Below are 26,996 nucleotides of genomic sequence, written 5' to 3' on the forward strand. Positions count from 1 at the left end.
TGGCTTATAGTAATGGATTCCATCATTTAGCATAACAAAGAGAAGGTTACAGGATGGCTTGATTTATAAGTACTTGCATGGAGAACTGTTAAAGACTCAATATGTAATCCCCTTTTTAATGTTCCATCTTTCACCAGACTGGCTCCTTTTGGTGAAATTAGCTCAGTCCATCAATTTAACATAAAATGACTCAGTCAGCCCTTAAGCTTCAGGGCTTGCAGTCTTTCTTTAATTCTCTATCAGTTCCCTGGAGTCAGCCTAGGTTTGTAGCTCCTCCATCATCTCGGGTCCTTCTGCCTCCCTTTTCTCTGTTTGTCTTCCTTTGTAGCTGGGCTTGTGTCTTTATTGGACTTAGCTGCGGACGCGCGTCTCTAGAAGCTTTACCAGTGTGTTCAGCCTGGTTGCTGTCAGTGGGGAATCCTCTCCTCTTTCCTCTGCTTATGTTCTGATTAGGGTTTGTAAACCCCATTACAGGAACAAATATTTAATATTGGGCTCTTCAGTCTAACAGAGAAAGATATAACATGATCCAATGGCTGGAAGTTGAATTTAGACTAGAAATAAAGCATACATTTTTAACCATGAGTGTAATTACCTATTGAAACAATTTACCAAGGTTTGTGGTGAATTCTCCATCAGTGATGAGATTAAATGGTTTATTTCCCTAAATAATCTGCTCTAGAAATTATTCTGGGGGAGTTGCATGGCTTGTGTTTCACAGGCAGCCAGACCAGACGATCACAATGGTCTCATCTGAATATTTCTTGTTAATTAAGTGATTACAATATATATATATATATATGGTAGCTATGAATAGAACATATATATTCATAACTTTAAATTATAGGATTGTTTAAATAGCATTTTTAATATTTTACACTAATGTTCTGCTAAAATGTTATTTAGCGTCTTTAAAGTCTGTATCATGTATCCAATAGCAATATGTATATTTGTTATTGCAAAATTTAATGTTTTTATATGACTTAGTTTATGGGAACTACAATTAAAATAATTCTAAAAGTACCAGTATAACACTATTAATAAAATAAGCGCAACAATATTGTACTAAAACATAGCTAATTTAAATGCAAAACACTTTTTATAGACTGTTTGTCTATGCTGATGTATGGTGAGGGAAATAAAAAGAAGCTTACTAAATGGAATGAAAAAATAGAGAAAATAAGGGCTGCAAAGCAAGATTTACTATTGTGTAAGGAGTATTAAACATGTCTGTACAAAGGCCACTTGAAGAAAATTGATTACAAGAAAATTGTGACTAGTCATACCGTATCATAGAAAGAGAGCCACAGGGCTGAATTGACAGTACAGTTTGTGTGCGTAGTTTTCTTGTGGTGGTTGAATTGCAGGAATGTGACAGTGATCTGAAATGGGACCCGTTTGAAGTAGTAACTGTCAATCTATGCAATTAAAGGATGGCCTACAGTCTTACTCAATTAGCTCTTTTGGCATGACCACTTAGTTATAAAATCCCATCGTCTTCAAAAATTGTCATTCTTCAAGTGGAGCCTGTAAGAGAAATGGTATGGTTTTGGGTTGGTTAGTATCCATCTAGGATTGTATTTGGAACTGCATTGTTTTTTACTTTGCAAAAATACAAAAATGCCTCATTTAACAGACTGCTCTTACTACAAGGTGAGCTAAGCAAATATATTATGAGATTTGATGAATGAATGCTACTGTTTACTTGCTCGAACAATTAGAGTTGCATGTTTTAGAATCCTTTTATTCATGTGACACTTATAAAACAATATTTATGCTTTATTGTGCATACATATTTAATCATATGATTGCCAGTTTTTGCACATCAGTATTTTCAATTAGAAATGAACCACAAGTTTGAAAATAGGAAAGAGATGTACCACATTTACTCTGTATTCTCAAGATTATGTATAGTGATTGTATTTCTACTCTTTTATCCCCTCCCATCATTTAAACTAATAATACAACTATAAAGTGTATTGGGGTGGACAACGGTTTGTGAAATATCTATTTAATATCTAAGAGAGTGAAATCTACCAAAAAGTTGAGATTCATAATAATTCTGGAATGCTGATTTAAGGGCCAGATCTTCACCTGGTTTAAGTCAGCATAGCTCCATTGACTTTAATGGAGCTGTGTCTATCTACTCCCACTGAAGTTCTAGCCTTGTATGTTCTTCTCCACAGTTACATTCTAAAGCAACATTATATATAAATATTTGTTTTTGTAAGTATAAACTTTGAAAATTATTTCCTTTTCCTCACAGGTGCAAACACACTTGGAAAATCAGTCTAGATACCACATTCAGCAGAGCCAGAAACATCAAGTGAAACAATACCTGACACTTGACACCAAGCTCTCCAGCCAGACCCTTGCACTGTCCCACTGTCACACAGTCCAGCCTGCAGGAGCTACACCCATACTAAGAAACGGACACATGCCTCCTGTCAGCGATATCGGTGCTCCAGACAGTCCGGTTACCAAATTATTGGCTCTTGGAGGACATCATGAAAATGTGGTATGACGTATAGGTTTAAGATATAGGCAGGGCTTAGGAAAAGTATGGGAGAATGGAGGTTATCTTGTACATCATATATGATTTGTGGATAATACTTAAATAGATATGTACCAGTTCTTTTCTGCAGCGCATCAGTGTTCCCTTTCTTATGGTCTGGCTTTGCAACCTTCATTCAGCTGAGTACTCTGTGCTTAAAGAAACAGTCCAGCTGAAGTGTATGTAAATAGATGCGTATGGAATCAGAGACTTCAACTTTCAGGGCACATCAAGATATTTTGTATTTTCAGAAAGATAGCAAAGTCGAAGTATGACAGTAATATATTACTCTCCATTTTTTGAATATGTGCCTAGATATGAAAACCAAGCCCCTGTCAAATGGAAGTCTAAAAATGTTATTTCAAATATACTATATAGTAACATTAAACACCAGATCAGACTAAATTTGCTCATTGACTTTTCAGTTAATTGCTATATTTTATGTGGGTCTAATCTTAAGCTGTTGTAAATCAGCGTAGTTCCATTGACTTCAGCTCCACCATTGACTTCAGTGAAGTGACATCTCTTTACATCAGCTGAGGACTTGGTCTGTACATCTTGTACACTCAGATATAAGTTTTCAGGAGGCCTTCAGTAGATTTCAAGAGATGTTGCCTACTAGCAAAAGGAAAATTCACCCAATGGCATAAGAAAGGGGGTAGGTTAATCTCATGATGGTATTTAAATAGAACAAAAAAGACTCTTATGAGTATGGTGTGGATGCATTTCAATCTACATATTCTTGAGTAGTTGAAGTCTATGTTGGTGGAATGTAAAAGGAGGCGGAATCTTGTATCCTAATGTAGAACCAATAATGAGGGAAGCTGCCATCTAGTTCCCCTCTCTCTGGGCATGCTGCTGTAGTGACTGGAGACTTCCAGTGCCAGTTGCATAGAGTATTGGAGCCAGCAGAGCTACATAAACTTCACTGGATTGCCCCATTTGTGGCCTTTCATGGTAGCTGACATGTGGGAGCATAGGGTGTGCAGGCATCTCCTCATAGCTTCTTCATTTACAGTTCCCTTAATAACTCCCTTTGTGTAGAGTCTCCTAACATGAATGACTCTTACATATTCACAATTTAATTAGCAACCATGTTTGACTAAGGGGCCTTCTTCAGGACTGCTTTAAGGATTTAAAACATTTGTGAACCAATCTACACTGTTAGTCAAAACTCAAGCTGACTCTATATTGAGGTTTCAAAAAGTATTTTAACATATTTTTCAGTTTACTTATTTATCAGTGTCATATGTTTCTGATTCTGGCTAGGATCAGACAGGTTGTTTTGGATATACCCAAGCTGAGGTGTCGTCAATTTGTGTGCTTCAAAACACATTACTCAGCCTGCTGAATTTTGGCAGCAGCATTATATGCTTCAGTATGAGTGACCCGGATTCTTGAACAACCACAGATTCCTGGCAGCCTTCCTGGACCAGTAGACAAATGTGTTACGGATATGACACACTTGAGAGGGGTTTGGATTGATGGTTGCTAGTTACCCACAGCCCTCCTGACATCTGATCTTGGTGTGACAAAGTGGTAGGCTCAGAAAGGGGGAATGGGTAAAGAACTGTTGGTATTCAGGGAAAAAAAAGTAACTTAATGAACCACAACCACTTTCGCTTTACACATGGGAACTAATATATATGAAAATCTTGCACAGATGGTAGATTTTGTATGAGACTTAAGAATTTGATCTTTTTTTAAACTCACTGTTGTTGTCTGCAGTTTATTTCTCTCTTTAGTTTCATAGAATCAAAATATGGATCATCATTAATAGTTTAAAAATATTATTTCCTTAGATGGAGGAGGTTATTGATGACATCATCAATATGGAATCAAGTTTTAATGATGAAGGGAAAGGTTGCTCCGAAGCTACACTACTAAGTGTAAGTATAGTACAAAGAACTGTAAGTATTTTATGGACTTTCATCCTGCTATTAGTATTATACATTTGTGATATAGACTTGAATTGTAAACTACATCCTGGGGGAATAAGCAGGATTGTCAAGCAGTGAAATTTCCTTCCCATTCTCCTCAGTTATTTGTCTTTCTGCCAGGAAATGCCATAGGGGTTGAGGGAATCCACAGCCTCAGGATGTGGCCAGGATAAGGACAGAGGGTTCCAACAGAGTTCCTCTATAGCTGTTATTGTAGACCCTGAAGGATGGAATCATAGTTTCAGGTCCTTAATACCCCTATGCAGGGGTTTTAAGACTAAATAGATTCATGAAAATTGGTATAAAGTCTTCTTCTGATACCTCAGACAGCATGCAAGAAGTTCAGAGATCCTTGATGTAGCAGCTATTCCTACACCCTCCTCTGAAGTGAGAGAAGGTGGGATGGGCTCAACTGGTTGCAAAGGCCTTTGTACAGACTCTCTAATATTGGTAAACAGCTCCGAACTGGAGTAATTATTAGCAGTGAGATGATAGTATTTTCATACAAGGTGTAGTATTATCTGAATAATAATACTGAACCATTAGATTCAATTTTTAAAAACTCTGCTGAACAGTTTTTTCTATTGTCAAATATGTTATAAGTTTGTGGAAAGAGAGTGACAAGTTTGAGAGAGAAAAGTGGATAAAAATTGGGTAGTAAATAATATAGAGCATTGTGTATTTGGAAAAATATTTTGAGACTTTACTTGATATCATCAGATTTCTCCTCTCAGCCCCAACTCATGTTGTGATCCTTATTTCCAGACTTCACCTTCAAAATTATAGTGCCAGATTGGCAATTAGATCCTATGGTAAATGTTCAAACTTCTATATGGCAGTACAGAGCTCAAATTACTATTTTATACAGAGTTGTAAATATGCAGAACACTTGACAGTACACTTTACAGAATGTATCAGGTAAATATGCAGAACACTTTACAGAACTCCTTGATAAGCAGAGTTAATACTGTCACTCAGATCAATCTGATGCATGGGAGGAGCAAGATGGTATGAAGGGATGGACAGCGAGAGAGTAAAAGCCTCTGTAAAAAGTGAGTTTTCAACCAGCATTGGAATCCTGTAAAACTGAAGAATTTTCATTATGCTAATTCCAGGCTCATTAATGTTTAGCTTTAGTCATGATGTTCACACAGTCTGTGCAGTGTCTATGGCTACTCTCATGTCAAACACTATGGACTTGAGTTTTCTCTTATTTATACTGTTTGACAATGCTGCAACTTCTCAGGGCCAAACACTGCCACTTACCAGCTGTCCCCTCTTGGAGATACTGAGAGACCAGAGAGGCACCACCTCTTTTTGAACAGCCAGTTGTGTGTCCTTTAGGATGCTACAGCCTGCTTCCCATGAAGCACTTGGACTGCTGCAGGCGTCAATATGGAGGGAGGGCAGGCCATGGCTCTGCCCCCTTTGAGAGGTTTACGCTAACAGAAACACATGACAGAATCAGTCCTCACTAAACGTGTTTCATCCCAGACTTTTGACCGGATAGACTCAAGATTTTGTAGGATTTCTCAAGCCTCCAGCCCAGTCTCCAAAGTCTAAATAATCACAGTGCAGTAGCAGTGAAATGAACATTGAACAGAGCAAAGGAAGGATAGAGAGATGAGTCCTGTTCAGTAAGGTTGCAAAGATGACAGTTCTTGATCTCTTCAGACCCTGTGGCCAGCATCAAGTAAAGGAGAGGACTATATTATTTTCTTGAATTAAAACATCCCTCTGCATTTGGTCCATGTTATAAAAAAGATGTCCCATGGACAGGGATGAGGCAGCAGCCAAGATTAAAACCTCAGGGGTTTCAGTTTTCCACATGAGGCAAGTATCTTTCATATTATGTATCATCTTTGTGCCCCCAAGCAGAGAGACTTCAGTTGTACCCAGTCTCTTGCACAAGCTCACAAGGAATAGTGTGGGAGAATCCTTGTGCTTTCTCCTGTGCTTCTTCACAAATGCCTGACTTAACTCTTACAGTGTTGTCAGATCAGAATTAGGCCCTAGGTCAGTGAGGGGCAACCTAGGCTAGTGAGTGGGTTGCATGAGTGTCCCTCCTTCCTCTCAATGGACCAAAAGATTTTTGTAACCAATATGGTCTCCTGGGATAGGGTAGTTTTGCTAAGTGCACTTGTGTACATAAAATTTGAGGCATGTGGCAACTGTGCCATAACAGTACTTTGATTGGATACAGAGGGAGCGCACAGCTTTCACAATGTGATGTGCAATCAGTACACACCTCACTTCACATGCTCTTGTTTTAAGTGCATGTCACTTTTGTAATACTGGTAGGAAAAAACTATACAGACAAAAACCAGCATAATCTGGCAACCCTGTGTGAGGGCAACAGTAAACAAAATGTCTTGTGGCCCACACGTAGAAGCCTAATGGGGTACATGTAGCCCTCGGGCCGCAGGCTGCCTACCTCTGTCCTAGTGATTGTGGGACTGGATCACTTAGGCTATGTCTATACTGCACCCCTCTTCTGCAAAAGCTTATGCAAATGAAGCGTAGAGTAGAATATTGCCACGCTTCATTTGCATAATTAATTAGGGGCCGTTTTTGTGCAAGAGGCTTTTGTGCAAAAAGGAGTTGTGTAGACGGCTCCTTTTTGTGCAAAACTCCCTCTTGCACAAGAGCCATTCTTCCTGAAAAAATGAGGAAGAACAGCTCTTGTGCAAGAGGGGGTTTTTGGGTAAAAAGGAGCTGTCTACACAAACAAGCCTCTTGTGCAAAAACGGCCCCTACTCCGCGCTTCTTTTGCAGAAGCTTTTGCAGAAGAAGGGTGCAGTATAGACATTGCCTCAGTGGTCTACTCTCTCTTTATTCTCCACTGCAGCAGCTGAGATTTACAGAAGCATTTCTAGAGATATAGCTGCTGCAGCATCTCCTGGCTTAAAGTGGTTTCCTTCATATAAAGGATTTATAGTTTAGTTCAATGGCTGTCAACACTGCCTCTATAGACACACTTTAGATTTGTGCAGATGTGCCATTGTCTATGGTTTGTTGTTCCTCAGTTCTGGAACACATTGTCTATGGTTTGTTGTTCCTCAGTTCTGGAACACATTGTCTATGGTTTGTTCCTCAGTAGCTTTACATACTGCTAGAACCCAGATTATTAGGCTTCAAGGTAAAGGTAATTCTTTCAGTGAATTTTGGTTTCACAGGTTAACCCATAGACCATTTTTTTCCCTACTTTTTCTTAGCCCATGTCATTTACCAGTACATCGGCACTGCTGCGATTGATAAAGCAGTGGTGATTCAGGGGGTCTAGTAAAGACCCACTAACTTGCTTTCAGAGTGCTCTCTGGTTGACTCTGGTACTCCAGCTCCCTGAGAAGAGTAAGGTAGTTGATGGGAGAGTGTCTCCCATTAACATAGTGTCTTTCTGTTCCACTTCTTGTGGCTCCCATTGGCCAGGAATGGTGAACTACAGCCACTGGGAACTGCAGGGCTCCATGCTGGTGAACACTCAGGTAAACAAAGCATCTGGCAGCCCACTAGCGGCTAATCCTGATAAACTGTATGTGGCTGGTATGCCAGAGATTCCCCATCCCTGCTGTAGGTACTCATTGCAGATCCATCCATGCCAAAGCAGCCGGTCATCCTGGTTTTGATGAAATTAAGTCTAATTTCATTGTATCACAACATCAGTTATCTTTTATCATCAACTTTTTTAATCACTAACGAAAATAAAGATCAGGACACAGAACAATTAATCAGTACAGGTATGTCTACTCTATAAAGTTAATTAACTTTCATAGGCGCTACACATACAAACCTCTAGTTCGAACTTAATTCTAACTAGCGGAGCGCTTAATGAGGTAAACCTCTTTCTACGAGGACTAATACCTAGTTCGAATTAAGTAGTTCGAACTAAGGGCTGTGTAGCCACTTAATTTGAACTAGTTGGAGGCTAGCCCTTCCCAGCTTGCCCTGGTGGCCACTCTGGGCCAAGTGAGGGAAACTCTTCTGCCTCCCTCCCGGCCCTGGAGCCCTTAAAGGGGCATGGTCTGGCTACGGTGCCCGTGCCATGTGCAAGCCTGCCAGCACCCAGCCAGCAGACCCTGCACCTGGCACGGCATGAGCCAGCCACCCGCTGCCACCCAGCCCTCCACCTCTTCCCAGGACCAGGCTGGCAGCTCCCAGGAGCCTGCTCGGGGCCGCAACAGGCGGGTGCCCGCCTAGTTTAGTGCGGAGATCGTGGGCCTCATCCAGGTTTGGGGGGAGGCTTCCAACGTCCACAATCTCCGCACTAGGCAAGTGGCCGTCTAGGGCAGGATAGATGTCAGCCTGGCCACCAAAGGCCACATGTGAACCCAGGAGCAGGTTTGCATGAAAATCAAGTTGGTCCAGTGAGACCCCCGACCCTGAGCTCTGAGCTTAGAACATAAGAACATAAGAACGGCCATACTGGATTAGACCAAAGGTCTATCTAGCCCAGTAGCCTGTTGGCCCAACAGCGGCCAACACCAGGTACCCCAGAGGGGATGGACCGAAGACAATGACCAAGCCATTTGTCTCGTGCCATCCATCTCCAGCCTTCCACAAACAGAGGCCAGGGACACCGTTCCTACCCCCTGGCTAATAGCACTCCATGGACCCAACCTCCATGACTTTATCTAACTTCTCTTTAAACTCTGCTATAGTTCTAGCCTTCACAGCCTCCTACAGCAAGGAGTTCCACAGGTTGACTATTTGCTTTGTGAAGAAGAACTTTCTGGGTATGTCTACTCTACCCCACTAGTTCGAACTAACGGGGTAATATAGGGATACCGCACTTGCAAATGAAGCCCTGGATTTGAATTTCCCGGGCTTCATTTGCATAAGCGGGGCGCCGCCATTTTTAAATCCCCGCTCGTTCGAACCCAGTGCAACGCGGCTACACGGGGCACGAACTAGGTAGTTCGAACTAGGCTTCCTAGTTCAAACTACCGTTACTCCTCATTCCACGAGGAGTAACGGTAGTTCGAACTAGGAAGCCTAGTTCAAACTACCTAGTTCTTGCCCTGTGTAGCCGCACTGCACGGGGTTCGAACGAGCGGGGATTTAAAAATGGTGGCGCCCGGCTTATGCAAATGAAGCCCAGGAAATTCAAATCCCGGCCTTCATTTGCAATTGCGGCATGCCTACATTACCCTCCTAATTCGAATTAGGAGGGTAGTGTAGACATACCCTCTTTTATTAGTTTGAAGCCTGCTACCCATTAATTTCATTTTGTGTCCTCTAGTCCTTATATTATGGGAACTAATGAAGAACTTTTCTTTATGCACCCTCTCCATACCACTCATGATTTTATAGACCTCTATCATATCCCCCCTCAGTCTCCTCTTTTCTAAGCTGAAAAGTCCCAGTCTCTTTAGCCTCTCTTCATATGGGACCTATTCCAAACCCCTGATCATTTTAGTTGCCCTTTTTTGAACCCTTTCCAAGGCCAAAACATCTTTTTTGAGGTGAGGAGACCACATCTGTACACAGTACTGAAGATATGGCGTACCATAGTTTTATACTTCCTCTCCTCCTTCTTCCCCTGTCTTCCCCCTTCCAGCTCCCTCCTCCCAGGTTTCCCCCTCCCCTCTTCCACCCTCTCTCTCCCCTCTCCTACCTCCTTTTCCCAGTCTCCCCAGAGGTTAATCTCCCCGACCCCCAGTTTTGTTAAATAAAGAGAGTTTCTATTTTTGAACACCTGGCCCAGTGTCGTTTATTTTGTACATCAGAAAGGGGGGCTAGGGAGGGGTAAGTGGAAGGAGGTGAGGGAGGAATGGGGCACGAGCCCCAAATGGGGAGGACTGGGGTGGCTCTGTGGGCTCCTCAGGGTGGAAGCTCTCCTGCAGGGCCTCCTGGAACCTGTCATCTCCCCGATTTCACGAGGAGTAACGGTAGTTCGAACTAGGAAGCCTAGTTTGAACTACCTAGTTCGTGCCCCGTGTAGCCGCGCTGCACGGGGTTCGAACCAGCGGGGTTTTAAAAATGGCAGCTCCCCGCTTATGCAAATGAAGCCCGGGAAATTCAAATCCCGGGCTTCATTTGCAAGTGCGGAATGCCTACATTACCCCGCTAGTTCGAACTAACGGGGTAGTGTAGACATACCCCCAGATATCTGTTGATGTAAAGTATATGACTTTACGCTTCAGATTTTGCATCAAAGTGCAAGTTTGATGAAGTTGGGGAACACATTGCTTTTGGTATCTGTTGGAAATGGAAATGAAAGCCTTGTGGAGTTTGTTATGGACAGTACATCAGAAAATGTGAAAATGTCAAGAAATGCAAGAGACTTTTTATTTCCAAACTTTTCAGGTTTTGGGTCAATTGAGATGTCGTGATGTTATCTTAGCTACCACTAACCATGGCTTTTGTTTGTGTTACTATATGTTTCTTCCAAAATTCATGGGATGACTTTTCTGTTAGTTTGCTAAGAACATGGTCTCTCTGTAAAGGTTGTTATTTGCAAATAGTTATTATACAGTGATATCCAAAACACCACTGATACTAATAGTTTAAGAAATAGCTGCAGCATTGTAGACAACTGCTGTGTGTCAGCTGCTGATGAATATTGACTTTTTAATGGCTTCTACTTTACACAATTTCCAGCAAACCTTACATCAAAAGAATTAGAAGATTAATACCCTGGCATTTGGATTCTTATCTAACCCAAACCATTATGCAAGGGCCTGAGTTTCACCAATAAAGTACTAAGTGGGGTTGGCTGGAAGACAAGAATTCTAACTTAAAAAAAATAAAGATTTTGAATGTTTTCAGTCCAGTACAAAAAAATTGGACCTTTTGAATATCTTCATGAAAAAGCACAAAAGAGAAACCCACCAAAGAGCAGCCAGAATTCTAGTAACTGGGGTAGTGCACTCACCTAAAGAAATGCAAATTCAGGTCCTTTCTCTGAATCTAGGGAGATGAACCCAAATTTCTTATATCAGCGCTGAGTGACTTAACTATTAGTCTATAGAGTCACCTTTTCTTTCTTTCTTTCTTTCTTTCTTTCTTTCTTTCTTTCTTTCTTTCTTTCTTTCTTTCTTTCTTTCTTTCTTTCTTTCTTTCTTTCTTTCTCAATGAATATTTAATTATCCATACAATGCCGACTAGCTCTGCCAGAAGAACTTGAGAGAGAATTTCTTTTTAAATGGAAAAAAGTGTCATTTTTTACCACCTCTAGTGGTCAACAAAAAGTCTGAATATTCCTTCACAATTTGAATGTGTTCTTTTTTAATGTACATTTTTTTCTGTGAATATGCTAGTCAGTGAGTTTGCTAGCAGTACTATTTCTTGAACATAGCAAATTATAAGTAAATACTGGAGAATACTAGTAGAAAGCACATTTTGAATTGGTAATTATAAGTGCTTATTCCAAAAGCATGATTGTTTCTATTCCCTAAATGAAGGAGTATAATTCTTCCAAACCATATGACCTAGACATATTGAATCAATATAGCTTGTTCACTGATTACGGAAAATGACTTCTTCTCATGAGAACAACAAAAAGTGTTTGCTAAAAATATTCATGAATAAAAATGCTTTAATACATCAAATATTTTGAATTATTCTATCAATTCTACAGTTTTGGCTACAAGTCTACCTCGGGACTTGTAGCCAAAAATCTCTGTTGGGATTTAAGGGTCTGTGTGCTCTCTCCAAGATCTTCAGCATCAGTGCTAGGTCCTTTAAATTTAATCTTTCTTTTGGGCTTCCAAGTGAGTCTTGCCCATTTCTTGAAGCACCTAGGCTAAGCCATTACTCCAGGTCCAAGCCAGGAACCTAATAATCAACAACCAGATAATACTCAATTCAACTTGTTGCTGCTACTTTGCTAGTCCTCTTTATGTTCACCCTTAGTTCTCAGATCCTTCTTTCCCTGCATACCCAGCTACACAAGTGCAGCCAGCAATAAACCCTGGCTGTTCCTCCTATACTCCTATAACCATAGAGAAGTATGCTTCTTTAATCCTCTTGTTCCAGCCAGGGACTGATCTACAGCCTGCTAGGCTCTGATTTAGCTGTTGATAGTAGGTCTCTGTAGTTTCCAAGATGGCTGTACCAGTGAGGCCCCTGTTGGTAGGCCTTGAGGATTTACATTTTGTGCACCCTTTCTCCTGTATTGGTGGTTTCTTGGGTGGGTTGTATTAGGTCTGCCATGCCTTCTGCAGGGAGCTGCAAAGGTTAGGTACACTCCTTCACAAGGTGATAATACACATGTGGACTACGTCTAGACTGGCCCCTTCTTCGGAAGAGGCATGCTAATTTCTAATTTTGGAATAGGGTAATCCATGGGGGATTTAAATATCCCCCGCGGGATTTAAATAAACATGGCCGCCGCTTTTTTTCCAGCTTGGGGAAAAGCCGGAAAAGAGCGTCCAGACTGGCGCGATCCTCCGGAATAAAGCCCTTTTCCAGAGGATCTCTTATTCCTGCTTGCAAGTAGGAATAAGAGATCCTCCGGAAAAGGGCTTTATTCCGGAGGATCGCGCCAGTCTGGACGCTCTTTTCCGGCTTTTCCCCAAGCCGGAAAACAAGCGGCGGCCATGTTTATTTAAATCCCGCGGGGGATATTTAAATCCCCCGCAGATTTCCCTATTCCAAAGTTAGAAATTAGCATGCCTCTTCCGAAGAAGGGGCCAGTGTAGACATAGCCGTGCAGAAAAGAACAGCTCGTGTAATGGAACATCTCACTAGGTAGTCTGTAAGAATTGATTCAGCTTGATAGAGATAGGTAGCTACAATCTCTCAGGGGCCTGCAACCACTGGAGGAAAGGATATAGACGAGCCTTGTAGCTCTTACAGGGAAACAACTAATTAAGCAAATTGTCACTTGCCCACCGGTTCTGTCCAAGCTACTCCTTGTGATGTTGATAACCTGCAAAGCAATAGGAATGTTCCATAAGGAATTATCTTTTCCTGACCAGGTTATGGATTAGATGACCTGATAGTCCATTAACCATCTATAATTTTTATGATTACGTTAACAGCAATAGATAAAAAACTCTCATTAAATCTCTCTGAACTATGCTTTTGACAGTATGGAGATTCTATTTATTGATGAATGCACAATGCTATCTATCTGCAAAATCCCATTGCTATCACAAGGTCTTTGAGGTCGTAATTGCTCATCATAGCATTAATAATTTGTATTTATATTAATTATTTGTCAAGTACTGATGGTTACCATTTGGTATTTGGATGGATTACAAAAAGTGACTGTCCCATTCCTAGAAACTAGACAGAAAAAATATCAGGTAGACTATTTCTGTAAGTACTCTATTTAACAACTACTATAATAATTCAGGCAGGTATCTTTTCTTTATAAGATTCACAGAATAAAGGATAGACCGGTGCTGCATATTGTATGGGTAATTGTCAGTAAGTATGCAGTGATAGTATTTGGCAATTTTCATAAACTGCTCAGGTTCAAAATCATTCTAGGGAAAGGGCTAGAGTAAATATTAACAGCCCTCTCTACTTACTATGTGGGTAATTTGTAAAAGATGCATAACATCAGTGTGAATGCTGTGTCAATCACATTCTACACCAGATTAGTCTTAAAGTCCAAGGAAGAATCAAAGTTCACCTTGGTACATAGGCTTCAGCTTAGCCCTCTTGGGCATTGTTTACAAGATTAATGAAAGAGAAAAATGAAGGAGAAAGCCCAAACTATTGCTATTGTGGAACTTACAGACTCTTCAAAAATAAAACTGGTGAGGAAATATTTTCTTTGTCTTTCTTCAATCATTTTTAGTTTAAAAATAAATAAAGCATGTGGATCATAAGATACTAATCTTAGAATAAAAAAGATAAAGTACTGGGCTAGAAACTGAGTCTCTAAAATGCATAGAACCAATAATGTAGTTAGTTAAGAGAGAACATTCTCTCCTGTTTGTTACCAAGCTGTCAAAACAAATGTTTAGTAGCATTTTTCATGAGTAATATCAGTCTGAAAAGGATTTTGTGTGTGAAATTCATTCATAGTGTGGAAGGCTGGCTCATAGCTCTCTGTTCCAGTGAAGCCCTTCATAAGGGCTGCATGGAGGTTGTTTTGAATGAATGGCAAATCAAGGATGGCAACCACAATGGGTGGGGTCCTGGCAAGGGACCTCAGGTCTATCTCACTGTAATCAGACTGCACTTTGTTAGTTTGCTTTTAATTCACATTCTTAGGTTCTTTTCACACCCAGAATGGCCAATAACATTTTTTAAAGTACTTAAAATATATAGCATCATGCACAACTCAGCAGCAAGGAGTTGATTCCACACCAAATTCCAAAGCTGTACAGGATATGTAAGGCCCTGTTCTTATTTGACCAAGCCTTTGGCTAGACCAGGAACAGTTATGTAGGCACTAACATTTCTACTGGGCAGATACAGTATGTAGGAATCTGAAACTAGTTCATTTTTCTCTTGTGAATAATGAACAAGCTTGCTGCTCATTATTCAAAGATAAAAATAGCCCATTTTCATACATAATATATCTGAGCATTAAGTACCAGGTCAAGCAGTATACAATTATTAACCAGGTTAAAGTTAAATGTAGAAAGTGCTGGAATTCATGCTGGGTGCAAGTACAGAGGTCTGAAACTTGGAGCACTTGCTAATTTGATGTTTTACATGAAAATAAAGAAAAAAGAATAAGGTGTAGTTTGTATTAGCAACAAAGCAGGGCTATTTCCCAATATACTGTGGTTGCTATTTAAAAGTCAATATTTGTAGCATGTAATTATTTAAAAGTTTCATTACTGTAATACCTACTGCAAAAGGAATCCCCAGACTCTTGTAAATACTCATAGTGAGAGAAACCAGATAGACAAAAGGGATATTGTTATCTGTGATCTTACAGAGACAGTGTATACAGAGAGAAATTTACTGAGTTGCCCCAGGTGACATAGCTATTCTATGACAAAACCAGGAGTTGGACTATCTGTCCTATCTATATCCTTTCCTTTATGTGAGCAGTTAGTACACACAAAGACAATACTAAGGTATTTTTAGATATCTTCCCAATTTCCCACCTCTGTTAAGAACAGAAAGTATTCCTGGCATTGCAAATAATGTTGTATAGTAATAGTATGAGCAATGAATCAGTCACTACATAGTTATGGACTAAAGTGCAGAAAAAAATCAATGCATATTTTGAAATTCATATCCATACTTCAGAGATTAAAGTCAACTGTATCAACTGCTTAAACTGAACAAAGAAAATGTCAAATGATAAGGAATAAAATATTTTGTTTTTTACTGTTTGAATCTGAAGAAATAAAACAAATTCCTGAAAAGTTATATTTTACTTCGTATATGAAATGTACAATTCATATGGTTCTAACTTTAGAATTCCTTCCATATTAAGGATGCAAATGACACCAGTATAAAAACTTCATGAAGGCCCTGTCTACAGTTACAATTTAAAAGATAGCCAAGCATTTTTAAGTAAAAAGGTGTAACATAATTTTCCCGGATGGTGTGGGCTGATAAGAATCATTTTATAAAACTGTGCTAGTTTAAAGTCCAATATTAACACGATTTCAAAAGGTTTACAAACAGTAGCTACATCTATACTGCAAGAGCGCATCCACACTGCCATGTGCTTTTGTGCAAGAGAGCATCCACACTTTCATGAACGCTCTTGCTCAAGAAAGCTCTGATGGCCATTCATACGATTTCAAAAGGTTTACAAACAGGGGCTATGTTTATACTGCAAGAGAGCATCCACACAGGGGTGGTTTTTCCAATAGGGGTTTCTTGTGCAAGAAACCCCTGTTGTCCATCCACACATGCCTTTTTGTGCAAGAGCTCTTATGCAAAAAGGCTTATTCCTCATAGAGAGAGGAATAACTCTTGCGCAAAAAGCCCTGTTTTAAGACTATCTACTGTACTTTTTCTTGCGCAAACCCACTCTTGGGCTACGTCTACATTGGCAAGATTTTGCGCAAATACTTTTAACGCAAGAGTTAAAATATTTGTGCAAGAGAGCGTCTACACTGGCATATGCTTTTGCACAAGAGATGTGCTTTTGCACAAAAGCATCCGTGCCAGTGTAGATGCTCTCTTGCGCAAGAAAGCTCTGATGGGCATTTTAGCCATCGGGCTTTCTTGTTCAAGAAATTCATGTTGCCTGTCTACGCTAGCCTCTTGCGCAAGAACAGTTGTGCAAGAGGACTTTTTCCTAAGCAGGAGCATAGAATCATAGAATCATAGAATAATAGGACTGGAAGGGACCTCAAGAGGTCATCGAGTCCAGCCCCCCGCCCTCAAGGCAGGACCAAGCTCCGTCTACACCATCCCTGACAGATGTCTATCTAACCTGTTCTTAAATATCTCCAGAGAGGGAGATTCCACCACCTCCCTTGGCAATTTATTCCAATATTTGACCACCCTGACAGTTAGGAATTTTTTCCTAATGTCCAATCTAAACCTCCCCTGCTGTACTTTAAGCCCATTACTCCTTGTCCTGTCCTCAGAAACCAAGAGGAACAAATTTTCTCCTTCCTCCTTGTGACACCCTTTTAGATATTTGAAAACCGCTATCATGTCCCCCCCTTAATCTTCTTTTTTCCAAACTAAACAAGCCCAGTTCATGAAGCCTGGCTTCATAGGTCATGTTCTCTAAACCTTTAATCATTCCTGTCACTCTTCTCTGTACCCTTTCCAATTTCTCCACGTTCTTGCGCAAGAAACCCTGATTTCACACATTAGAACGTCACTGTTCTTGTGCAAGAACTCCCTGCCAGTGTAGACAGGCAGCATGTTTTTGCGCAAAAGTGCCACAGCCCTGTAGTGTGGACACTCCGCAATTTTTTGCGCAAAAACTCTGCAGTGTAGATGTAAGCATGGTGTAGATGTGAACAGCAGATTCTCTTAAGATTTAATATGCAAGAATTGCAATTTAGATATCATCTGATGTATTAATTTCTATCAAGCAGAAATGGAAATTTACAATTGCAGGTATTGTTATGATACTGTACACTCAAGAAGATGGACCAAACTAGTATAACTATTAGAGTGTGTCTAGACTACAACCCTCTTTTGACAGAGGGATATAAATTAGACACTTTGAAATTGCAAATGAAGCCGGGATTTGAATTTCCTGTGCTTCATTTGCATAATCGTGTCATGGCACTATTTAGAAATTGAAACCACAGTCTAGACGGTTTACAGGATCTTTTGTAAAAGGTTTCTATTTTCAAAAGAACCACGTCTCGACTGCAGTTTCAATTTCGAAATAGTGCTTTTTCGAAAGTGCACCATGACACGATTATGCAAATGAAGCATGAGAAATTCAAATGCTTGCTTCATTTGCAATTTCAAAGTGTCTAATTTACATCCCTCTGTGGAGAGAGGGATGTAGTCTAGACACACCCTTAGAGATGCATGTGTTTGTAGAAGGTATCTGTTCTTAACATGTATCACTTCTCCTCAATAGATGGTGACATGCATTTTAAGATCTAATGGAATAATGATAGCTGCTCACAATATGAGTGCCTTTTGCCATCTAATTTTAGGATAATTAAGGGATTATTGATTGTGGTTTACTGGTGTGAGTGGTAAAAAACAATGCAGATTACTAGAGTGTAATAGAGATTATGAAGTTAAAACTCTCACCTGAGCTGGACTTTGCTGCATTGAGGAGGACATTGCAAAAGCAATAACATCTATTTGTGTTTGTATAAGATCTAATAGAATCGGTAGATCCTGATTGAAGACTTTGGCTGCTACTGCAATGCAAATAAATAAAAAAAGCCTCCAAAAGAGGCAACTTGGAAAAATAGCAATGAGATCATGCAATTAAAGACTGTATCATTCATAATTAAGGATACCGTTGTCACAGAAGTCATGGATTCCAGGCGTTTCCAGGACTATGGTGTCGTCTTCTGAGGCAGGGCTGAAGCAACAGCTGAAGTAGGTTGAGCCCCTGCTTCAGGAGCAGCGGCAGACAAGATCAGTGGCGCAGCCTGCCCTTGAGCCACTGGAGCTGTGGACTGCAGCTGACCCCAAGATTGCTAGGGCAGCAGTCCCTGGACCTGCCAGATCTGTGGTACTTGGGCATGCCAAAGCAGTGGTTCTTGGGAAAGTGGGCCCAAGAGGGCTGCCAGAGCAGCTGATTGGTGGACTATCCACCAGACCAGCAGGGGTCTCCTGGGATTGAAGCACCTGCTGGAGGTTAGCCCTAAGCAATGTTCTGACTTTTAGTCTCCTTCAAATTCAAGGGTATTACTCAATACTTATTAGCCAGAATGGATATGAATGGTGTCCCTAGGCACTGTTTGACAGAGGCTGGAAATGAATAACAGAGGGAGCACTTGGTGATTACCTGTTCTATTCACTACCTCTGGGGCATCTGGCACTGGCCACTGTCAGACTGGAAACTGGACTAGACGAACCTTTGGTCTGACCCAGTATGGCCGTTCTTATTATTGCCTGCAATCTGTCTCTGATTTTTATTAAAAATACTTCAGACAGAATCTTAACCTTAATCATAATGAATATGCACAATGGAGCCAAATTAAGGCAATTTTAATTCTGGGATGTCCTCCTTTTTATGTGCTTGAATTTGAAATCTTAATGTTCTTTTAACATTGTTTGTGTGTGTGTGTGTGTATGTGTGTGTGTGTGTGTGTGTGTGTGTACTTGTACACATCCAATATTCATATAAGTGGTCTCCACTGAAAGACCTCTGCCAACAGTTCCCATGCTGTGATATCTGGAATAATACAGTATTTTCCTACATTAGGAAATTGGTTTGCTTATCATCATGATGTTTTCTTTAGAAAAGGAACCATAGTATTTCAGACTTTGAATTGTGATAACTACCAGCTCTTCAATAGCAACCGTGTATATTAGTATAACATGCATGTCTGCAGTCATACTACTTCAAGCTGTAATCTCATTACATGGCATGAATTCTTCAGGGTTTGGCATAGGTGCTGGAACTAGGGGTGCTGGGGTTGCTGCCCTACCGCTTGGCTTGAAATGGTTTCTATTATATAGAAAGGCTTACAGTTTGGCTCAATGGCTTTCAGTACCCACTCTGTACAATTTTTCCAGCACCCCTGAGGTGAGGCCTGAATAGTAGTTGGCTGGGAGCCTTCTAGCAAAATACTGGAGCTTTAGAAAGTGATGTGGGGGGGTCAGGGCACTATGGACTTAATCTTGAAAAATTCTGCTGAGTCCTAGCTAGAGACTCACTCACAAAGTTAACATTAAGCCTGAACTGAAGTCTTTATTGGTCTATGCTGGAGTGCACTGTTCTGTACCTATAAATGAGAACCACTATTTTCAGATGAGATGTAAAATCAATATTCTGATACAGTCATTGAAGAGGTTGAGACATTTTTGTTTATAAAAGCAGGGTTGTTAACCTGGTTTCCTTTGTAAATTCAAATTTTGTTAATTAACAATCTGCTTTGATTAATTCCCCTTGCAGTTTCAGGTAGATATAGTATTATCCACTTTTAATACTACCCCTGGGTGTACCTAGTTAATCCTTTTTTGTGTTAATAGTTCCTATTTTTCTCTAGCTGCAATTTTTAAGTGGGTGAAATGATTAATTATATGTGTTGGAGTAACTGCCTCAAGGCATAATTGAACCTGGGAACTCTGGAGCCTTGTGTGGTAGCTGCTACTGCTTGAGCTATAAAGACAACTGGTTCTCAGGTTAGGCTGTAGAGCTCCCTTGTTCTTGTCTCTTGCTGTAAGTGGTCTACGTGACACTACCATAGGACAGTGAACCACACTAGGGGTATGTCTAGACTACAGGCTTTTGTCGACAGAAGTTTTGTCGACAGATACTGTCGACAAAGCATGTCTAGACTGCATCCAGTCGACACGACAGTGTAGATGCAATAACGCCTTCTGTCGACAGAACGCTGTCGACAAAAGGTGTTATTCCTCGTAGAATGAGGTTTACAGCCGTCAACAAAACTGCCGAGTTCTATCGATGTTATGTCGACAGAACTCAGCAACAGTGTAGACACAGATATAGTTTTGTCAACAAAAGTCCACTTTTGTCGACAAAACCCTGTAGTCTAGACACACCCTAGGTGTGTGGGTTATATTGGTACATGTGTATGACATGAATGTCTACAAAGTACAGTAAACTTCCAATAATACGGCACCTTTAGGACCCAGGGGGTGCCAGATTATCAGATATGCCAGACTATAGGAAGGGGGGGCTATGAGGGGTCTGGGGTGGAGTGGGGGGGGATGCGTCCCTCGGTGCTGTGGGACCAACCCGACAGCACCCCAGCTGCTCTGCCTCAGACTTCCTCAGTCGGCCACTGCTGAAACTGACCAGCGGATGACTCCAGGAAGCCCAGGGCAGAGCAGCTGGGGTGCTACCGGGTTGGTCCCCTAGTCCTGCTGCTCGGCGCTGCAGGACCAACCTGGCAGCACCCCAGCTGCTCTGCCCCCAGCATCCCCGACTCAACCACTGGTCAGTTTCAGCAGTGGCTGAATCGGGGAAGCCGGGGGCAGAGCAGCTCCAATTGTCCGGCTGCCTGGAGCACTTCCAGGTTCCAGATGGTGCCGGACCATCAGGAGTGCTGGACCACTGGAGTTTTACTGTACATACACAGACATGGGCATATAAACTGAGAGCAAGCATGTATATTTAGTACAATTAGGAACCATTTTTATTGCTCTAGATTAATCACATTTAATAGTGTTATATCAGTGTAAGGTCACTTCCACATACATCATGTATAATTATATCATTGCAAAAGTATTTGTGGGTTTTTTTGGTAAGGATACTGAGTTAAGAGCATATTTGATTGAAGCCCAATATGGTGTATAATGCTTCAGTTTTACGTCACATACCATGATGAAATCCTGGGACATAAAGAATCTTAATATATGTGCAAGTGACTTCATATAATGTGAATGATGCCTAATAATTTGGATAGTAGTTTGGGGTATATTTTTTTCTTTTGTATTTAATTCCAAAATGCCCACATTTGGGTCACAACTATACTAACTTCTGCAACATTTAACCAGGAAACAAAATTTCTCATCTCTTAGTACAGCAAGAGTGACCACTATAGATAGTTAGGGTTATTATACAATCTAAGGTTATAGTCTCAATCTAACTATCTAAGACTCTGCACTAAAATGTCACTCCCATCACTGCATTTCACAGAGTAAGCCAATTTAACTCCAACTTCATGAGTGGTGTAGTGTCAATGTTGATGTAGTTAAGTTGAAGCAGTGTCAGTGTAGACACTATGGCTGTGTCTTCACTGGCCCCTTCTTCAGAATAGCCATGCTAATTTAGAACTTTGGAATAGGGAAATGCGCGTGGGATTTAAATATACCCCGCGGGATTTAATTAAACATGGCTGCCGCTTTTTTTCCGGTTTGGGGAAAAGAGCATCCAGACTGGCGCGATCCTCCGGAATAAAGCCCTTGAAAGTAGGAATAAGAGATCCTCCGGAATAGGGCTTTATTCCAGAGGATCGCGCCAGTCTGGACGCTCTTTTCCGGCTTTTCCCCAAGCCGGAAAAAAAGCGGCTGCCATGTTTATTTAAATCCCGCGAGGGATATTTAAATCCCCCGCACATTTCCCTATTCCAAAGTTCTAAATTAGCATGGCTATTCCGAAGAAGGGGCCAGTGTAGACGTAGCCTATGAGTGCATCTAGTGCATCTACACCGCAGGGCTTAACTCAAAATAAGCTTCGCAAATTCAGCTACATCTATTGAGTATCTTATTTCAAAATAGCTTATTTAGAAATTGGAAGCATCTCACAGCACTTATTTCAAAACAGAGCACTCTTCCTCCAACTTCCCTTACTCTTCATACAATGAGGGTTACAGGAGTCAGAGTAAGAAGTCCTCCAGCTTGACAGTATTTTGACACTATTTTGAAATAACTGCCTGCTGTATAGATGCAGACTAAGTTATTTCAGAATAGCGCTAGTTATTTTGAAATAGTGTTGCAGTGTAGTCACGTAGGTTGCGTTCACTGACTGTTGCTAGCTTTGAGAAGCTCTTTCATAATGCCCGACACTGACAGTTTTAATCAGTGCAAGTGCTCTAGGTGAGGATGTGTGTCATTAACAGATGGACCAGGTGTAAACATGTGCAGGTGAGGTAATTGCTGCAGCAACCGTATGATGATGCGAGTTAGGTTGACTCAGTTTTGTAGTAGAGACATGGCCTCAGGGAGTTTGTCCATTCTTTGTTGAGGTGACCATCGCTGCAGAGGTACTTTCGAATACCGATCTTCTCTTGGGTTCTCAGGTGCAGTTTGTGGTTTCATATGTCACTTTTCATGGGCATTTGGTTCAATGTCTGGATCTTTTTACTCAGAGTTGGGCCTTATCATTCTAGTTCATGCCTTTATGATTAGATATGGGAAACTGGATTAAATCTGTATGACAGATGGCTTAACACTTGAGCTTTAGATGTGTTTTTCAGTTCAACTCATCCATTCATATCAACCATCCCATTCTTTGTCATCTACACTTTCTTTTCTTCAATTGCATTGGTAATTGATGGGGTGGCGTACTACCCTCTTCTTGCCTTTTCTATGAACACAGATAACACTGAGACATTCTAGTTTGTAAATACCATTGTGTAGTTTATTTACAGTATTTTAATTCTTCCCCAACACATTTCAATGCCACAATACTTTAACAGACTGTATCTCAACCTCCTATGAAAGGGGGCAAGGTTGCTTGTCAGGAAAAAACCCTTTGTCAGGCTACCCCAACAGTCTGTTTCTCTCCTTCTCTTTCCTTCTGTGCCTTTTTGTACAGATTCCCTGTTAATGGGCTAATCAGGTACATCTCTGCTAAATTAGGCCTTCTCCGGGGGAACCTAATTAGCATTACTTTTCCTTGCTCTTTTACCAGAGATTCCACTAGGCATCTGTCCCTCTTTGCCTTCAGAGTCCTCATCTTGGATCCTATTTACAGGGGTCACTCATTCTCCACCCACAAAAATCATATTTATTGGATTGGGGTCCTCTCCATAAATCTGTCTCTGCATGAAGTCATCACACTAAGGGCAGCCTGTTGAGCTGTTTCTCCCCCCCCCCCCACATACACACCTTCTTTGTTGGTGGAGTCATTCTTGCCCATGTGGCTACTGGACCTCTGTTTCTGTACTACTCTTGCCACAATACATTTCTTGCCATATTTTTCTGAGGACAGGCACACTGGATCCAAGATGGTTACTTTGACCCCGCTATAGGGTCCTACATGGTCATTAGTGAGAGCCATATATGTTGCTTGTGCTTTCTTAGGTATATAGGCTACTAGTCAGAAGGCCCAGATTATTCTGTCTCAACTGACTCCTATCCTCTGTGCCTAGTTTCTCTTTCTCCTTGTAGAACTCAGTAAACTTTGCAGAAATTTTGCTAACCTGGGATTGCTCCTATATAAATTCTTGCTGTCATTTTTGCTGCTCTTTACACCAAACAAGCAGGGACTATTTTTCTGTGTGGTGAATTGTTCGAAGGCCTACAGGGTCTGGTACAGCTCTCTTTGCTGCTGTACCAGCCATTGCGGTGTTCCTGGCATAGCCCTGGCTGCCAAACATCTAGATTCTTTGTCAGGTTCCCATTTCACACAGATATAGGCACAATCCTGATCAAGCCTCCAGGTTGTGGTGGGGCAGTATGGCACATCCCTATGCCTTCCATGAAAATGCTACAGAGATCTTCTTGCTTGTAAACATCACTATGTAGTTTGCTTACAGTATTTCAATCCCTCTACAAATACATAGCATTCTCTCCACACCTTTATACACTGTATCTCAAATTCCTGTCCCTGTCCCCAAAAGGGGAGGAAGAAAAGGTATTTCCACTCAGAAGACCGCCCTGCTGACCATTCCACCCTCCCCCCTGTACTTTACAAAGCTTTCCTAACCTTTTGTTTCTATTTCCCCCCTGAGCACTCCTTCCTGTTCCCTGTTAGTGGTGATAATTGGTTTATTGACTGTCAACAATGTGGCCGGATAATCCATTGCACCTCTGTCTAATTAGGTCTTCTCCAGGAGAATTTAATTAATATAAATAGTGGTCAGAGTGCTGGCTCAGGTGCTAACCCACAACACTCTCTTTTTAACATTAGGAATGATAATGTATTTACCATTACTGTGATATTAACACTCGGTTTTAAATATGAATGCATAGCTGAATGAGATTTGTACTGCAGTTATTTGAACAAATCTCATTTGTACATTAAAAAAACCTATTGTTTTATTAATAATTATTTCCCCATTATTTCATTAAAATAATAAAATTAATCCCAATGAGGGCCTGATCCAAAGCCCATTGAAGTGAAAGTTAACATTCCCATTTTGATTAAGTTGTAGGAAGTCATTGATAGAGTCAGGAGACCAAATTCTGCTTTAATTTACATGAATATAATATCCGAGTAGTTCCTAAATATACACCCGGAGATTATACAGAGTCCACTGTTATAGCTCAGCTATAGAATGACTGCAACACAAACACTACCAGCTACAAATTATAATAAATACTACTGTACTTTTTGATTCACTACTCAGGAATGAAAGAAAGGTGCCTAAGATAGGAATGTGCTTAGCTTTCAAATCCTACATATGAAACATAGCTTGTTCTTGAGTAATACTCAAGTGAATTCCAAACATTTTTTTAAATTTATATGCATTGAGAGATCAAATATTTAAGCAGATTTTCAAAACTGACTTGGCATGGTGATTTCTAACTGTGTTTAGGAATGCTCAATGCTCTGGGGCATTAGTCTTCCCTTAAGGTGCTTAGTACATAGGTGGTGTTACCTTTTATGGGTGCAATGTGTGCAATGGTGAATTAGACAACTGGTTATTAGGAGAATTTGCAGTGAACTGGACTCTCAAGTGGAAAGGCTTTTAAATAGGAGAGTTCTTTTTGTGGAAGATAACACTTCTTTGTAATTAGATACCTAAAATGACTCACAAAAGAATGTAGTAACACTAGAATGAGGCAGAGAAGCATTAAACAAATCTTTACCAAAGTGCCTTGGTCCCAAGCAGCTTGCAGTGAGGTCTGTGCCCAACCCTGGGGAAGGTATAGAAATATTTAATTAGGAGCTCAGGATGGAAAGGGGAGGCAAGGGAAATCTAGTGGAGACATCCTGAGTGGAAGAGGTAGAAGAGCTGGAAGTGCTTTCCCAGCCCAATCCTATAGTCAAGATGCAAGAAAGAAGTGGGAGAATGAAGGTCGACACAGTTTGAAAGAGACTTTGTAGATTAAGGATAGAAATGTAGCCGTGTTAGTCTGGGGTAGCTGAAGCAAAATGCAGGACAATGTTGCACTTTAAAGACTAACAAGATGGTTTATTAGATGATGAGCTTTCATGGGCCAGACCCACAGCTCATCATCTAATAAACCATCTTGTTAGTCTTTAAAGTGCTACATTGTCCTGCATTTTGTTGTAGATTAAGGACAGTTTATTCCCACCCACCCCAACTAAAACAAACTGTCTTTGCTGTTTTCATTCTACCATTTTAATTTTTTGAGGGGATCAGGCTGACAAAAGCCCCAGCCTTAGCTCATAATAGCCCCATGTGGAGAAATGCTCTATGCAGTAGTTCTTTGTGTCTTGAAGTGGCAAAATTCAATAGTTGGCATCCTTTCTTCTCATTTTCCCCATCTTATTTTTATGGGGCTGACTTGAGTCACATTTGTTTTTACAGCTGTTTTCACATGGACACACAACAACGTTTAATTTTAAGTCGGGTGTGGGAATAGTGAGTGATGAAGGACTGATTATATAGGACTGGAATCTAAACTGTTCATTTCTAGATTTTCAGATATTTATTTTAAAAGAGTTTAGAATTATTCTAAGAAAAGTTAATATCTTGAGATGCTAGCAGGAATCCATTGAACCACTCTTTCAACCTTCACACCCTTTTAATATATATTTGTTTTGTTTTCGAATATTGCATTGATTTTGACAAAGGAAGGAAATATATAATATGAGTTGTATTTAGGCACACATCATAGACAATAAGAACAAAAGCAAAGTACTCCACTTAGGAAGGAGCAATCAGTTTTACATGAGGGCTGTGTCTAGACTGGCAAGTTTTTCCGCAAAATCATCTGCTTTTGCGGAAAAACTTGCCAGCTGTCTACACTGGCCGCTTGAATTTCCGCAAGAACACTGACGATCTCATGTAAGAGCATCAGTATGCTTGCGGAAATACTGTGCTGCTCCCGTTCAGGCAAAAGCCCTCTTGCGCAAATCATTTGCGCAAGAGGGCCAGTGCAGACAGCACAGTACTGTTTTACTCAAAAAAGCCTCGATGGCTAAAATGGCGATCGGGGCTTTTTTGCGCAAAAGCGTGTCTAGATTGGCATGGACGCTTTTCCGCAAAAAGTGCTTTTGCGGAAAAGCATCCGTGCCACTCTAGATGCTCTTTTTCGAAAATGCTTTTAACGGAAAACTTTTCCGTTAAAAGCATTTCCGGAAAATCATGCCAGCGTAGATGTAGCCATACAGAATGGGAAGTGACTGTCTAAGAAGGAGTACTGCA

General features: G+C 40.7%; 1 protein-coding gene across 6 annotated transcripts in view; it reads left to right on the forward strand.

The window, feature by feature from the left end:
• Positions 1-26,996, forward strand: part of TFEC (transcription factor EC) — a 127,046-nt gene that overhangs the window by 73,627 nt on the left and 26,423 nt on the right. For 4 of the 6 annotated variants that reach the window (XM_075929346.2, XM_075929364.2, XM_075929371.2 and 1 more), the window contains 2 exons: positions 2,267-2,518; positions 4,357-4,443. In XM_075929346.2, coding sequence (XP_075785461.2) covers positions 2,267-2,518; positions 4,357-4,443 — 339 coding nt within the window. Of the gene's footprint in view, positions 1-1,052; positions 1,654-2,266; positions 2,519-4,356; positions 4,444-26,996 lie in introns of those variants that run through there. The other 2 variants (XM_006122534.5, XM_089779243.1) reach the window with 2 other exon arrangements.

This window comes from Pelodiscus sinensis, chromosome 1, assembly GCF_052426305.1.
Source record: "Pelodiscus sinensis isolate ZL-2025 chromosome 1, ASM5242630v1, whole genome shotgun sequence".
Classification (NCBI taxonomy): Eukaryota; Metazoa; Chordata; order Testudines; family Trionychidae; genus Pelodiscus; species Pelodiscus sinensis.